General features: G+C 40.1%; 1 protein-coding gene across 8 annotated transcripts in view; it reads left to right on the top strand.

Moving 5' to 3' along the window:
* The window catches only part of SCLT1 (sodium channel and clathrin linker 1), a 231,338-nt gene that overhangs the window by 3,964 nt on the left and 210,140 nt on the right, over positions 1-17,234 (top strand). For 7 of the 8 annotated variants that reach the window (XR_004053269.1, XM_030916898.1, XM_030916893.1 and 4 more), the window contains exon 2: positions 13,740-13,807. Coding sequence is in view for 6 of the 8 variants with exons in the window: in XM_030916898.1 (XP_030772758.1) it covers positions 13,740-13,807 (68 nt within the window). In the remaining 2 variants the exon portion in view is untranslated. Of the gene's footprint in view, positions 1-13,738; positions 13,808-17,234 lie in introns of those variants that run through there. The other variant, XM_030916922.1, reaches the window with a different exon arrangement.

The raw sequence follows: 17,234 nt of genomic DNA, 5'->3' as shown, positions 1-17,234 counted from the left end.
GGACATTTGGGTTTGTTCCAAGTCTTTGCCGTTGGGAATAGTGCCACAATAAACATACGTGTGCATGTGTCTTTATAGTAGAATGATTTATAATTATTTGGGTATATACCCAGTAATGGGATTGCTGGGTCAAATGGTATTTCTGGTTCTAGATCCCTGAGGAATCGTCACACTGTCTTTCACAATGGCTGAACTAATTTACACTCTCATCAACAGTGTAAAACATTCCTATTTCTCCACATCCTCTCCAGCATCTGTTGTTTCCTGACTTTTTAATGATCGCCATTCTAACTGGCGTGAGATGGTATCTCATTGTTGTTTTGATTTACATTTCTCTAATAACCAGTGATAATGAGCATTTTTTCATGTTTGTTGGCTGCATAAATATCTTCTTTTGAAAAGTGTCTGTTTATATACTTTGCCCACTTTTTGATGGGATTGTTTGCCTTTCTGTTGTAAATTTAAGTTCTTTGTAAATTGTGGATATTAGACCTTTGTCAGATGGATAGATTGCAAAAACTTTCTTCCATTCTGTAGGTTGCCTGTTCATTCTGATGATAGCTTTTTTTGCTGTGTAGAAGCTCTTCAGTTTAATTAGATTCCATTTGTCAGTTTTGGCTTTTTTTGCCATTGCTTTTGGTGTTTTAGACATTAAGTCTTTGCCCTTGCCTATGTCCTGAATGGTATTGCCTAGGTTTTCTTCTAGGGTTTTTATAGTTTTAGGTCTTACATTTAAGTGTTTAATCCATCTTGAGGTGATTTTTGTATAAGGTGTAAGGAAGGGGTCCAGTTTCAGTTTTCTGAATATGGCTAGCCAGTTTTCCCAACACCATTTATTAAATAGGGAATCTTTTCCCCATTGCTTGTTTGCGTCAGGTTTGTCAAAGATCAGATGGCTGTAGATGTGTGGTGAGAAATAATGTTTTTTAATATTCTGCTCTGCAGCTTTGCCAAACTCATTCATTAGCTCTCGTAGTTTTGTAGAGTCTATCAGTAGTTTTATGTAGATAGTCTTGTCATCTGAAAATAAAAACAGTTTTATTTCTTTTCAATTTGGATGCCTTTTATTTCTTTTTCTTGCCTTATTGCAGTGGCCAGAATCTCTGGTACGGTGTTGAACAGAAGTGGTAGGAATACACATCCATGTCCTGTTCCTGATCTTATGGGGAAGGCATTTGTCTTTCAGAATTAGGTATGATACTAGTTGTAGGTTTTTCATAGATGTTCTTATGTTGAGAATGTTCCTTTCCCTTCTTAATTTGTAGAGAGTTTTTATCAAAATGGATGCTGGATTTTTAAAAATGCTGTTCTGCATCCATTGAGATTATCAGATATTTTTTCATTTTTTGTTTGTTAATAGAGTGAATTACATTGATTAATTTCAAATGTTAAAACCATCTTGCCTTTCTGGGATAAATTCTACTTGCTCATGATGTATAATCCTTTCTCGATATTATTGAATTTTATTTTATAAATGTTTGCTTAAAATTTTAATGTGTTCAGAAGCTTTTTTTCTTTTTGGGACAGGATCTTCCTCTGTTACCCAGGCTGGAGTGCAATGGCACAGTCACTGCTCTTTGCAGCCTCAACCTCCTGGGCTCAAGTGATCCTTCTGCCTCAGCCTCTTGAGTAACTGGGACTGCAGGCACATGCCACCATATCTGGCTAATTTTTTTTTTTTTTTCTTTTTGTAGAGATAGGGTCTCCCTGTGTTTCCCAGGCTGGTCTTGAACTTCTGGGTTCAAGTGATCTTCTTGTCTCCCAAAGTGCTAGGATTATAGGCATGAGCTATCATGCCCAACCTATGAAACTTTTTTGCGTTTCTTTTTTTCTTCCTTTTTTTTTCTTGCCAAGGGTCTCACTGTCACCCAGGCTGGAGTTTAGTGGTACACTTGTAGCTCACTACAACCTGGAATTCCTAGGCTGAAGCCCTCCACCTGCCTCAGCCTCCTGATCAGCTAGGACTACAGGCATGTGCCACTGCACCTGGCTAATTTTTTTTTTTTTTTTTTTTTTTTTTTTTTTTTTTGGTAGAAGCGGGGTCTCCCTTTGTCATCCAGGCTGGTCTTGAACTCCTGTGCTCAAGTGATCCTCTTGTCTCCCAAAGTGCTGGGATTATAGGCATGAGCTATCATGCCCAACCTATGAAGCTTTTTTGCTTTTCTTTTTTTTCTCTCCCCCTTTTTTTTTCTTTCTTGCGCAAGGGCCTCACTGTCACCCAGGCTGGAGTTTAGTGGTACACTTGTAGCGCACTACAACCTGGAACTCCTAGGCTGAAGCCTTCCACCTGCCTCACCCTGTGAGTAGCTAGGACTATAGGCATGTGCCACTGCACCTGGCTAATTTTTTTTTTTTTTATTATACTTTAAGTTCTAGGGTACATGTGCATAACGTGCAGGTTTGTTACATATGTATACTTGTGCCATGTTGGTGTGCTGCACCCATCAACTCGTCAGCACCCATCAATTCGTCATTTATATCAGGTATAACTCCCAATGCAATCCCTCCCCCCTCCCCCCTGCCCCCTCCCCCCTTCCCGTGATACGCCCCGGTGTGTGATGTTCCCCTTCCCGAGTCCAAGTGATCTCATTGTTCAATTCCCACCTATGAGTGAGAACACGCGGTGTTTGCTTTTCTGTTCTTGTGATAGTTTGCTAAGAATGATGGTTTCCAGCTGCATCCATGTCCCTACAAAGGATGCAAACTCATCCTTTTTTATGGCTGCATAGTATTCCATGGTGTAAATGTGCCACATTTTCTTAATCCAGTCTGTCACTGATGGACATTTGGGTTGATTCCAAGTCTTTGCTATTGTGAATAGTGCCGCAATAAACATACCTGTGCATGTGTCTTTATAGCAGCATGATTTATAATCCTTTGGGTATATACCCAGTAGTGTGATGGCTGGGTCATATGGTACATCTAGTTCTAGATCCTTGAGGAATTGCCATGCTGTTTTCCATAATGGTTGAACTAGTTTACAGTCCCACCAACAGTGTAAAAGTGTTCCTATTTCTCCACATCCTCTCCAACACCTGTTGTTTCCTGACTTTTTAATGATTGCCATTCTAACTGGTGTGAGATGGTATCTCATTGTGGTTTTGATTTGCATTTCTCTGATGGCGAGTGATGATGAGCATTTTTTCATGTGTCTGTTGGCTGTATGAATGTCCTGTTTTGAGAAATGTCTGTTCATATCCTTTGCCCACTTTTTGATGGGGTTGTTTGCTTTTTTTTTGTAAATTTGTTTGAGTTTTTTGTAGGTTCTGGATATCAGCCCTTTGTCAGATGAGTAGATTGCAAATATTTTCTCCCATTCTGTAGGTTGCCTGTTCACTCTGATGGTAGTTTCTTTTCCTGTGCAGAAGCTCTTTAGTTTAATGAGATCCCATTTGTCAATTTTGGCTTTTGTTGGCGTTGCTTTTGGTGTTTTAGACATGAAGTCCTTGCCCATGCCTATGTCCTGAATGGTACTACCTAGGTTTTCTTCTAGGGTTTTTATGGTATTAGGTCTAACATTTAAGTCTCTAATCCATCTTGAATTAATCTTCGTATAAGGAGTAAGGAAAGGATCCAGTTTCAGCTTTCTACTTATGGCTAGCTAATTTTCCCAGCACCATTTATTAAATAGGGAATCCTTTCCCCATTTCTTGTTTCTCTCAGGTTTGTCAAAGATCAGATGGCTGTAGATGTGTGGTATTATTTCTGAGGACTCTGTTCTGTTGCATTGGTCTATATCTCTGTTTTGGTACCAGTACCATGCTGTTTTGGTTACTGTAGCCTTGTAGTATAGTTTGAAGTCAGGTAGCGTGACACCTCCAGCTTTGTCCTTTTGACTTAGGATTGTCTTGGCAATGCGGGCTCTTTTTTGGTTCCATATGAACTTTAAAGCAGTTTTTTCCAATTCTGTGAAGAAACTCATTGGTAGCTTGATGGGGATGGCATTGAATCTATAAATAACCTTGGGCAGTATGGCCATTTTCACGATATTGATGCTTCCTATCCATGAGCATGGTATGTTCTTCCATTTGTTTGTGTCCTCTTTGATTTCACTGAGCAGTGGTTTGTACTTCTCCTTGAAGAGGTGCTTTACATCCCTTGTAAGTTGGATTCCTAGGTATTTTATTCTCTTTGAAGCAATTGTGAATGGAAGTTCATTCATGATTTGGCTGTCTGTTTGTCTGTTACTGGTGTATAAGAATGCTTGTGATTTTTGCACATTAATTTTGTATCCTGAGACTTTGCTGAAGTTGCTTATCAGCTTAAGGAGATTTTGGGCTGAGACAATGGGGTTTTCTAAATATACAATCATGTCATCTGCAAACAGGGACAATTTGACTTCTTCTTTTCCTAACTGAGTACCCTTGATTTCTTTCTCTTGCCTGATTGCCCTAGCCAGAACTTCCAACACTATGTTGAATAGGAGTGGTGAGAGAGGGCATCCCTGTCTTGTGCCAGTTTTCAAAGGGAATTGTTCCAGATTTTGCCCATTCAGTATGATATTGGCTGTGGGTTTGTCATAAATAGCTCTTATTATTTTGAGGTACGTTCCATCAATACCAATTTATTGAGCGTTTTTAGTATGAAGGGCTGTTGAATTTTGTCAAAAGCCTTTTCTGCATCTATTGAGATAATCATGTGGTTCTTGTCTTTGGTACTGTTTATATGCTGGATTACGTTTATTGATTTGCGAATGTAGAACCAGCTTTGCATCCCAGGGATGAAGCCCACTTGATCATGGTGGATAAGCTTTTTGATGTGCTGCTGAATCCGGTTTGCCAGTATTTTATTGAGGATTTTTGCATCGATGTTCATCAGGGATATTGATCTGAAATTCTGGTTTTTTGTTGTGTCTCTGCCAGGCTTTGGTATCAGGATGATGTTGGCCTCATAAAATGAGTTAGGGAGGATTCCCTCTTTTTCTATTGATTGGAATAGTTTCAGAAGGAATGGTACCAGCTCCTCCTTGTACCTCTGGTAGAATTCAGCTGTGAATCCATCTGGTCCTGGACTTTTTTTGGTTGGTAGGCTATTAATTATTGCCTCAATTTCAGAGCCTGCTATTGATCTATTCAGGGATTCAACTTCTTCCTGGTTTAGTCTTGGAAGAGTGTACGTGTCCAGGAAATTATCCATTTCTTCTAGATTTTCTAGTTGATTTGCGTAGAGGTGTTTATAGTATTCTCTGATGGTAGTTTGTATTTCTGTGGGGTCGGTGGTGATATCCCCTTTATCATTTTTTATTGTGTCTCTTTGATTCTTCTCTCTTTTCTTCTTTATTAGTCTTCTAGCAGTCTGTCAATTTTGTTGATCTTTTCAAAAAACCAACTCCTGGATTCATTGATTTTTTGGAGGGTTTTTTGTGTCTCTATCTCCTTCAGTTCTGCTCTGATCTTAGTTATTTCTTGCCTTCTGCTAGCTTTTGAATGTGTTTGCTCTTCCCTCTCTAGTTCTTGTAATTGTGATGTTAGAATGTCAATTTTAGATCTTTCCTGCTTTCTCTTGTGGGCATTTAGTGCTATAAATTTCCCTCTACACACTGCTTTAAATGGGTCCCAGAGATTCTGATATGTTGTATCTTTGTTCTCATTGGTTTCAAAGAACATCTTTATTTCTGCCTTCATTTCATTATGTACCCAGTAGTCATTCAGGAGCAGGTTGTTCAGTTTCCATGTAGTTGAGCGGTTTTGATTGAGTTTCTTAGTCCTGAGTTCTAGTTTGATTGCACTGTGGTCTGAGAGACAGTTTGTTATAATTTCTGTTCTTGTACATTTGCTGAGGAGTGCTTTACTTCCAATTATGTGGTCAATTTTGGAATAAGTGTGATGTGGTGCTGAGAAGAATGTATATTCTGTTGATTTGGGGTGGAGAGTTCTATAGATGTCTATTAGGTCCGCTTGGTGCAGAGATGAGTTCAATTCCTGGATATCCTTGTTAACTTTCTGTGTCATTGATCTGTGTAATGTTGACAGTGGAGTGTTGAAGTTTCCCATTATTATTGTATGGGAGTCTAAGTCTCTTTGTAAGTCTCTAAGGACTTGCTTTATGAATCTGGGTGCTCCTGTATTGGCTGCATATATATTTAGGATAGTTAGCTCTTGCTGTTGAATTGATCCCTTTACCATCATGTAATGGCCTTCTTTGTCTCTTTTGATCTTTGATGGTTTAAAGTCTGTTTTATCAGAGACTAGGATTGCAACCCCTGCTTTTTTTTGTTCTCCATTTGCTTGGTAGATCTTCCTCCATCCCTTTATTTTGAGCCTATGTATGTCTCTGCATGTGAGATGGGTCTCCTGAATACAGCAGACTGATGGGTCTTGACTCTTTATCCAGTTTGCCAGTCTGTGTCTTTTAATTGGAGCATTTAGTCCATATACATTTAAGGTTAATATTGTTTTGTGTGAACTTGATCCTGCCATTATGATATTAACTGGTCATTTTGCTCGTTATTTGATGCAGTTTCTTCCTAGCCTCGATGGTCTTTACATTTTGGCATGTTTTTGCAATGGCTGGTACCGGTTGTTCCTTTCCATGTTTAGGGCTTCCTTCAGGGTCTCTTGAAGGAAGAGTGGTGACAAAATCTCTAAGCATTTGCTTATCTGTAAAGGATTTTATTTCTCCTTCACTTATGAAACTTAGTTTGGCTGGATATGAAATTCTGGGTTTAAAATTCTTTTCTTTAAGAACATTGAATATTGGCCCCCACTGTCTTCTGGCTTGTAGAGTTTCTGCCAAGAGATCTGCTGTTCGTCTGATGGGCTTCCCTTTGTGGGTAACCCGACCTTTCTCTCTGGCTGCCCTTAAGATTTTTTCCTTCATTTCAACTTTGGTGAATCTGGCAATTATGTGTCTTGGAGTTGCTCTTCTCAAGGAGTATCTTTGTGGCATTCTCTGTATTTCCTGAATTTGAATGTTGGCCTGCCCTACTAGGTTGGGGAAGTTCTCCTGGATGATATCCTGAAGAGTGTTTTCCAACTTGGTTCCATTTTCCCCCTCACTTTCAGGCACCCCAATCAGATGTAGATTTGGTCTTTTTACATAATCCCATACTTCTTGCAGGCTTTGTTCATTTCTTTTTCTTCTTTTTTCTTTTGGTTTCTCTTCTCGCTTCGTTTCATTCATTTGATCCTCAATCGCTGATACCGTTTCTTCCAGTTGATCGAGTCGGTTACTGAAGCTTGTGCATTTGTCACGTATTTCTCGTGTCATGGTTTTTATCTCTGTCATTTCGTTTATGACCTTCTCTGCATTAATTAGTCTAGTTGTCAATTCTTCCACTCTTTTTTCAAGATTTTTAGTTTCTTTGCGCTGGGTACGTTAATTCCTCCTTTAGCTCTGAGACGTTTGATGGACTGAAGCCTTCTTCTCTCAACTCGTCAAAGTCATTCTCTGACCAGCTTCGATCCGTTGCTGGCGATGAGCTGTGCTCCTTTGCATGGGGAGATGCGCTCTTATTTTTTGAATTTCCAGCTTTTCTGCCCTGCTTTTTCCCCATCTTTGTGGTTTTATCTGCCTCTGGTCTTTGATGATGGTGACGTATTGATGGGGTTTTGGTGTAGGTGTCCTTCCTGTTTGATAGTTTTCCTTCTAACAGTCAGGACCCTCAGCTGCAGGTCTGTTGGAGATTGTTTGAGGTCCACTCCAGACCCTGTTTGCCTGGGTATCAGCAGCAGAGGTTGCAGAAGATAGAATATTGCTGAACAGCGAGTATACCTGTCTGATTCTTACTTTGGAAGCTTCCTCTCAGGGGTGTTCTCCACCCTGTGATGTGTGGGGTGTCAGACTGCCCCTAGTGGGGGATGTCTCCCAGTTAGGCTACTCAGGGGTCAGGGACCCACTTGAGCAGGCAGTCTGTCCGTTCTCAGATCGCAGCCTCCGTGTTGGGAGATCCACTGCTTTCTTCAAAGCTGTCAGACAGAGTCGTTTGCGTCTGCAGAGGTTCCTGCTGCTTTTTTTGTTGTTGTTGTTTAGCTGTGCCCTGTCCCCAGAGGTGGAGTCTACAGATACAGGCAGGTTTCCTTGAGCTTCTGTGAGCTCCACCCAGTTCGAGCTTCCCAGCAGCTTTGTTTACCTACTTAAGCCTCAGCAATGGTGGGCGCCCCTCCCCCAGCCTCGCTGCTGCCTTGCGGTTAGATCGCAGACTGCTGTGCTAGCAATGAGGGAGGCTCCCTGGCCGTGGGACCCTCCCGGCCAGGTGTAGGATACAATCTCCTGGTATGTCCGTTTGCTCAAAGCGCAGTATTGGGGTGGGAGTCACCCGATTTTCCGGGTGTTTTGTGTCTCAGTTCCCCTGGCTAGGAAAAGGGACTCCCTTCCCCCTTGCACTTCCCAGGTGAGGCGATGCCTCGCCTTGCTTCAGCTCTCGCTGGTCAGGCTGCAGCAGCTGACCAGCACCGATTGTCTGGCACTCCCTAGTGAGATGACCCCAGTACCTCAGTTGAAAATGCAGAAATCACCGGTCTTCTGTGTCGCTCGCGCTGGGAGTTGGAGACTGGAGCTGTTCCTATTCGGCCATCTTGCTCCGCCCCCCTGGCTAATATTTTTATTTTTATTTTTTTGTAGAAGCCAGGTCTCCCTTTGTCACCCAGACTGGTCTTGAACTCTTGGTTTTAGGCAGTCCTCCTACTTTAGCCTCTTAAAGTGCCTTTTTTCCCCCGCTTTCAATATTTTTGTCTGGTTTTAATCTCAGGTAATGCCAGCCTCTTAGAATTACTTGGAAAATATTTTGTACTCTTCAACTTTCTGTAAGAGTTTGTATAAAATGGTGTTATTTCTTCCTTAAATATTTGATAGAATTCACCAGTGAAGCCAACTGGACCTGAAGTTTTCTTTGTGGAAACGTTTTAAAATACAAACTCAATTTCTTTAATAAATGAAGAGCTATTCAGTACTCTGTATTGTACTTGAGAAGAACCTCTGTAGGTCTCACATTCCCTAGAGTTCTTTCTTTGTGCAGTCTTCTATCCTTTGTCCTGCCAATTCTAGTTCGCTTAATCTCCACTACTTCTCAGCTCCACAAGAGTCCAGTGATCTCCACTTGCATTTCCTCCCCCTGTGTCATGGCCCTGGAAAGTCTCTTAAGTCATTAAGGTGGGGCAATCATAGGGCTTACCTCATTTGTTTCATGTCTCTGATTATCATCGTCTGATGTCTAGTGTACTATAAGACATTGATCATTTATTGCTTGCTTTTTCATGTGTCAGGCAGAAAAGTGGTCCATGGTATTTCTTCTTGAGTATAAGCAGAAGTCCTATTCAAGTTGCCCTACTTTTTGATGTCTTAAACTCAGGTATCTTACTCCTACTATAACTGTTCTTTGACCTCCTCAGACATCTATCCTTTGAGCCCTTCATTTTCTTTACTTCCTTGACTGCTTCCCAGTTTGTTTTTACTGGTGTCTTTTATAGGCTATAACCATTACCCATTAGTCCTTCTGCTCTTGTCAGTAATCTTAATGTGATTACGCCCCTGCTTCTCTATAGCTGATGCCCAGTAACACCTCATGCCATGATTGGTTGATTTTCCTTTACAGTTTTCATATCCAATGCTGTTCAGTACCTATAGATAGCTCAACCCTCTGGATAAGTGCCTTCACAAAGTCAAGGTTAACAGAGCTAGTAGGTGACTGAGCTGAGATTTGAACCCAGGCAGTCTAGTTTCAGTGTCTCTTTTCTTAATTACTACACAAAAAGCATACTTGCAAGAAAGGAAAACTGTAGACCTGTTTCACTTATGCATGTTGGAACTAAAATCCAAAATAAAATATTAGCAAATTGAAACTCAGTGAATGTGTATGTGTGTGTATATATATATATATACATACATGCACCAGCATCTTCATATATTTAGGAAATGCAAATTAAACAAGTGAGATAAGTACTTGTAGAATGAAGGAAATAACAGAATTTAAGTTACAGTAAAATTTTCTTCAGATTATAGTCAATCTATGAAGATTGAAAGTGTTTCCCTCATTATTAATACATAATTTACTTCTTGCCCTATTTTAATTACTGAGGACACAGATCTAGTTTTTTTCTTAATTGAAAACTCGGGGAAAAGAGAGGTTTGTATTGTGATTAATAGTTTTTCTTTTTTTAAAATTTATTTTTTAAGTTCACGAGTGCATGTGCAGGTTTGGTATATAGGTAAACTTGTGTCATGGGCATTTGTTGTACAGATTATTTTGTCACCCAGGTATTAAGCCTAATACCCATTAGTTACTTGTCCTGATCCTCTCCCTTCTCCCACCCTTCACCCTCCAATAGGCCACAGTGTGTGTTAGTCCCATCCATGTGTTCTTATCATTTAGTTCCCACTTATAATGAGAACATACTGTATTTGGTTTTCTGTTCCTGCATTAGTTTGCTAAGGATAATGGCCTCCAGCTCCATCCATATTCCTGCAAAGGACATGATCTCGTTCTTCTTTATGGCTGCATAGTATTCCATGGTATACATGTACCACATTTTCTTTAACCAGTCCACCATTGATGGGCATTAAGGTTGGTTTCATGTCTTTACTGTTGTGAATAGTGTTGCAATGGACATACATGCTCATGTGTCTTTGTGGTAGAATGACTTATATTCCTTTTGACCCTTTCGTATGGGATTATACTCAGTAATGGGATTAAAGGGTCGAATGGTATTTCTGTCTTTAGGTATTTGAGGAATTGCCACACTGTCTTCCACAATGGTTGAACTAATTTCCACTCCCACCAAAATGTATAAATGTTCCTTTTTCTCCACAACTTCACCAGCATCTGTTATTTTTTGACTTTTTAATAATAGCCATTCTAAGTGGTGTGAGATAGTATCTCACTGTGGTTTTGATTTACATTTCTCTAGTGATCAGTGATGTTGAGCTTTTTTTCGTATGCTTGCTGACCACATATATGTCTTCTTTTAAAAGGTGTCTGTTCATGAGCTTTGCCCACTTTTTAATGGGATTTTTTTCTTGTAAATTTAAGTTCCTTATAGATGCTAAATATTAGACCTTTGTCAGATGCACAGTTTGCAGAAATTTTCTCCCACTCTGCAGCTTGTTCACTCTGTAGATAGTTTCCTTTGCTGTGCCAAAGCTCCTAATTTTAATTGGTTTCCATTTGTCAGTTTTTGCTTTTGTTGCAATTGCTTTTGGCATTTTTGTCATGAAACCTTTGCCTACTCCTATGTCCAGATGGTGTTGCCTAAGTTGTCTTCTGGGGTTTTTATAGTTTGGGGTTTTACGTTTAAGTCTTTAATTCATCTTCAGTTATTATTTATATATTGTGTAAGCAAGGAGTCCAGTTTCAGTCTTTTTTCATATGGCTTGCCAGTTATCCAAGCACCATTTAAAGTAGGGAATTCTTTCCCAATTGCTTGTTTTTGTCAGGTTTGTTGAAGATCAGATAGTTGTAGGTATGTGACTTTAATTCTGTGTTCACTATTGTGTTCCACTGGCCTACGTGTCTGTTTTTTGCACCAGTACCATGCTGTTTTGGTTACTGTGGCCCTGTAGTGTAGTTCGAAGTCAGGAAACATGATACCTCCAGGTTTGTTCTTTTTGCTTAGAATTGCTTTGGCTATTTAGTCTGGTTTTTGGTTTCATATGAATTTTAAAGTTTTTTCCAGAGAAACACTCCATAGTTTTCTGTGTAGGAGTCTTAAACATCTTCTATTGTATTTATTCCTAGGCATTGATTTTTTTTATGGTACTATAAATAGCATCTTTTACTGTTTTCTAACTTTATGTTGCCAGTATCTAGAAATATAATTAATTTTTATATATTGACCTTGTATCCAACCACTTTGTAATCTTAATGATTGATTTTTAAGAATGTATCTGTGGTTTTTTTTGGATTAATCACATATGCACTTGTAACTATGAATAATGACAGTTGTTTCATCCTTTCTAGCCTTTATACCTTTTAGGTCTTTTTCTTGCTTTACTGAATTAACTTTGACCTCCAATAGAGTGTTGAGTAAATGTTATAATAATTTATCCTTATGTGATTCCTAATTCGGGGGAAAGTTTTCAACATTTTTACTCATAAGTATGATGTTTGTTGTGTATTTTACATAAGCATTCATTATAATAACAGTGTTCCCTTATCGTCTTACTTTGCTAAGGCTTTATTATGAATATATCTTGAATTTCATCAGATGCTTTTTAAAAATAACTTTTGAGATGAACATAGTTTTTATAATTTTTTGCTAGTTTATTTTCAATTTCTTTATTTTCTGGGCTTATCTTTATTTATTCCACTTGGCTTTCTTTGTATTTAATTTGGTGCTGTTTTTCTAAATTCTTGGAATTCATATGTAACTTCAGACTTTTTCTCTAGTATATGCAATTAAAGCTACAGACTTCTCTTTAAGAAAGTTTTGAGGTATCACATTTTCACTATTGTTCACTTCAAAATACCTTAAAATTTATTTTGTAATTCCTCCTGAGATCTTTCTTCTTCTTCTTTTTTTTTTTTTTTTCTTTTTTGAGATATAGTCTTGCTCTGTTGCCCAGGCTGGAGCGTAGTGCAATGACAGCTCACTGTAGCCTCAAACTCCTAGGCTCAAGTGATTTCCTGCTTTGGCCTGCCAAAGCAGTGAGATAACAGTCATGAGCTATCATGCCTGGCCAAAAGTGATTTCTGAACTTCCAAACATATAGAGGATTTTCCTTTCTTGATACTAACTTTATTGTGCTGTTGTAAGGTAACATACTGCCTTTGGTTTCAGCCCTTTGAACGTTATCGAGACTTTCTTTTACCAGTAAATAATCAACATTAAATGTTCCGTGTGATCTTGAAAAGAATGTGTGATTGCAAATTTCTTGGGTATTATGTTGTATGTATGTTACTTTTCTTGATGTAAATAAAAATATGGTCTTGTTGTTTCTTTTTTTTTCTTTCTCTTTCTTCTTCTTTTTTTTTTTTCAGAGTCTCACTCTGTCACCCAGGCTGGGGTGCAGTGGTGCGGTCTTGCCTCACTACAACCTCTGCCTCCCAGGTACAAGTGATTCTCCTGCCTCAGCCTCCCAAGTAGCTGGGATTACAGGCGTGTGCCACTACACTCAGCTGATTTTTGTAGTTTTAGTAGAGATGGGGTTTTGCCATGTTGGCCAGGGTGGTCTCGAACTCCCGACCTCAAGTGATCCACCTGCCTCGGTCTCCCAAAGTGCCAGGATTACAGGCATGAGCCGCCGGGCCTGGGCTGGCCTTGTTATTACTGAGACCTCTCACCTTTATTCTGGTGAATAAAGGTCTTCCCCCATTGTCTCTTACCCACTCCTGTTTAATTTGGATTCTTTGTCCTGCAATTTCTCCTCAAGGTGGAGGTTTGTCCTGGAAGAGTTTCAAAATTCCAATTCGTTTTAAGAATTCTAAAAAATATGACTATAGCTTATCTTCCCAATGCTTCTCAATTTTTGTAGCAGGAATAAGATGTGGAGAATATATTTTACTTTCATTAACCCAAAGAGCATGCCAGCAGAGACTGAGAATTCATGTTTATGAAATCAGAAAAGGTAGTTCTTTGCAGATGTTATTTTTTTCACTTTGGCAGTGATTAGTTGGCTTAGATATAGAAAAGGGCCTATTTTCAAGTTTTAAAATGGTGGATTGAAATTGATGATTCATCTTCTCTTGCGAAGCAGTGGAGACTAGCCCGTTTTGCATTGGATACGTCAAATGATTACTGTATTTCTAGTTTTAAAGAAATGAACATTACTCAATGAACTGAAATCTGTTTTCCCCCTTGTTTCAGATCAAAGACTAAATGAAGATTTTAGGCGGTACCAAATGGAAAATTTTTCCAAATATTCATCTGTACAGGTATGTAAATTATAAATTCTACTTGGGAATATTCTCATGTGAAGTTGCCTACAGCACTTTGAAACTTGACTTACAACTTTGACTCCTGTAATGGGAAAGCGTGTTTTTGCTTAATGAAAGTAAATCTTTTGTCAATAGAAATTGCCCTTTTTCCCCAACCAGAGTTGGAGCTTATATATTATATATGATATATAAAATGTTTGAGTTCTAAAATGAGAATTCATTCGAGTTTTGAAACATCCTAAAATTGTTTCTCAATATACATCTAGTTCTGTGTTTTAATTCTGTACATTCTCATAAATTATGATAGAAGCATAAACTAATGCAAATTGCAAATAATATATGGTTTTTTGAAAATATCTTTTTTCCTTGGTTGTCATATCTTATTTAAATACTGTGTTTAAAAAATTCTTTAGCCAGAAAGGTATAATTATTGGTGGACTTTGCATTACCGAATATTAAAAGGAAGATAATGACTCGTAGGTTAGTGGTGACTCTCTATAGAAGCAAATAGGAGTGTTTTACTTTTACATAAATGCATTTTATAATTAGAACTTAATTTGGTTTGGATCTGTGTCCCCGCCCAAATCTCATATGGAATTGTAATCTCCAGTGTTGGAGGAGGGGGCCTGGTGGAAGGTGATTGGATCATGGGTGCAAATTTCCCCCTTTCCCTTCTCATGATAGTGAGTGAGTTCGCATGAGATCTGGTGGTCTTAAGTGCATCTCCCCATTCTGTCTCTTCCTCCTGCTCTGGCCATGTAAGACATTCCTGCTCCCCCTTCATCTTCCACCATGATTGAACATTTCATGAGGCTTCCCCAGCCATGCTTCCTGTACAGCCTCTGTTGGGGAAACCAGCCCCACACCACCTGGTGGGTACCCCGAGTTCAGCGGAGACAAAGGAGTTAGAAAGAGACAGAATAAGCATTTAAAAGGTGAGTTCAGGGGACCGGAGCGTTGGAGGCTTGCTCATGGCCCAGAGCTCTTCTCCGCCTAATTTATTGGTTTACAAGATCTTTGTTCTTAGGGAAGATGGGAGGGGTAGGAAGGGTTGAGAAAAAGGATTAATCAATAAAGGAGTACTTGTGAGTCATTCAATAAGATACATAGCAGTGGCAGGTTTCTGTGAATTTCCTTGAGCAAAGATGTGTGTCTAAACTACTTAAGATCTTTAACTTATTAGGGATTGAAACAAGTGGGAGTGGGTTTCAGGAGGAGCCAAGATGTTTGATTATACTCCACTGCTTCAAGGGGGTTTTATCTCCCTGAGCAACCTGTGGAATGCTGCTGAGCTATTATGCTCTCAGGGCATAAAGATATGAAGGCAATAAGGAGACTCTTCTCCTCAGAGGCTGCCCATGGCTCCCCATAGGTGTCTCACACAGGGGAGACCAACTCATCTGGCACCCCAGAAACTCTCTTTCCCACAGCCTGCAGAACCATGAGCCAACTAAACCTTTTTTCTTTATAAATTACCCAGTCTCAGATGTTTCTTTATAGTATTGTGAGATTGGATTGATATAGAAAATTTGTACCGGTGAATGGGCATTGGTATAAAGATACCTGAAAATGTGGAAGCGACTTTGGAACTGCATAATGGGCAGAGGTTGGAACAGTTTGGAGGGCCCAGAAGAAGACAGGAAGATGAAGGAAAGCTTGGAACTTCCAAGAGACTTGTTGAATGGTTGTGACCCAAATGCTTATAGTGATATGTATAGTAATGTCTAGGCTGAGGAGGTCTCAGATGGAGAAGAGGAACTTACTGGGAACTAGGGTAAAGGTCACTCTTGCCATGTTGTAGAAAGATACTGGCAGATTTGTGCCCCTGCTCTAGGGATCTGTGGAGCTTTGAAACACATATGTGTTTGCAAAGAGATGGTCTGAAACTGGAACTTATATTTAAAAGGGAAGTAGAGCATAATAGTTTGGAAAGTTTACAGCCTGACCTTGTGATAGAAAAGAAAAACCCATTTTCTGGGGAGAAATTGAAGCTGGCTGTAGAAATTTGCAAAAGTATAATAAAATATTAAAAAAATAAAAAAGAGGAGCTGAATGCCTAAGACAATGAGGAAGATGCCTCAAAGCATTTTGGGGCCATTCACCACAGCCCCTACCATCACAGGCCTGCAGTCATAGGAGGGAAGAATGGTTTTGTGGGGCAGGCCCAGGGCCCCACTACCCTGTACAACCTCAGGACATTGCTCCCTGTGTCCCAGCTGCTTCAGCTCCAGCTGTGGCTAAAAGGGCCCCAGATAACATCTCAGTCAACTACTCCAGAGGGTGGAACCCATAAGTCTTGGCAGCTTCCACATGGTATTAAGCCTGTGGGTCGCAGAGGACAAGAGTTGAGGCCTGGAAGCTTCTGCCTGGATTTCAGAGGATATATGGAAATGCCTGGATGTCCACACAGAAGCCTGCTGCAGGGGTACAGCCCTCATGGAGAACCTCTGCTAGGGCAGTGCAGAGAGGAAATGTAGAGCTGGAGCCCCCACACAGAATCCTCGCACTGGACACTGACTAGTGGGGCTGTGAGAAGGGAGCTACCGTCCTCCAGACCAAAGACTGGTAGGTCCACCAACTTGCACTATATGCCTGGAAAAGCTTTAGGCACTCAGTGCCAGACTGTGAAAGCAGCTGCAGGGAATGTACCCCTGTAGGGCGACAGGGGCAGAGCTGCCCAAGGCTGGGGGAGCCCACCCCTTACATCAGTGTTGCCTAGATGTGAGACCTGGAGTCAAAGGAAATTGTTTTGGGCCCCTAAGATTTAATGACTGCCCTTCTGGGTTTTGGACATGCCCCAAGGCCTGTAGACCCTGTCTTTGGATCCCTGTCTCCCTTTTGGAAAGGGAGTATTTACCCAATTCTATACCTTCATTGTATCTTGGAAGTAACTAACTTGTTTTTTATTTTACAGGGTCATAGGCAGAAGGGTCTTGCCTTGTCTCAGATGAGACTTTGGACTGTGGACTTTTGAGTTAATGCTGAAATGAGTTAAGACTTGGGGGACTGTTGAGGAGGGATGATTGTATTTTCCAGTATGAGGATATGACATTTGGGAAGGGCCAAGGGTGGAGTGATACACTTTGGATTTGTGTCCCCGCCCAAATCTCATGTCAAATTGTAATCACCAGTGTTGGAGGAGAGCCCTGGTGGGAGGTGATTGGATCATGGGGGCGAATTTTCTCCTTGCTGTTCTCATGATAGTGAGTGAGATCTCATGAAATCTGCTTGTTTATAAATGGGTAGTACCTCCCCCTTTTCTCTCTTCCTCCTGCTCCAGTCATGTAAGATGTGCCTGCTTTCCCTTTACCTTCTACGTTCTGAAAGTTTCCTGAGGTCTCTCTAGCCAGGCTTTCTGTACAGCTTGTGGAACAATTAGCCAATTAAGCCTCTTTTTGTAAATCACCTAGTCTTATGTATTTCC

Source organism: Rhinopithecus roxellana, chromosome 2, assembly GCF_007565055.1.
Source record: "Rhinopithecus roxellana isolate Shanxi Qingling chromosome 2, ASM756505v1, whole genome shotgun sequence".
Taxonomy (NCBI): domain Eukaryota; kingdom Metazoa; phylum Chordata; class Mammalia; order Primates; family Cercopithecidae; genus Rhinopithecus; species Rhinopithecus roxellana.
The sequence above is the reverse complement of the archived record's forward strand: the minus strand, read 5'-3'. Positions and strand labels throughout refer to the sequence as shown.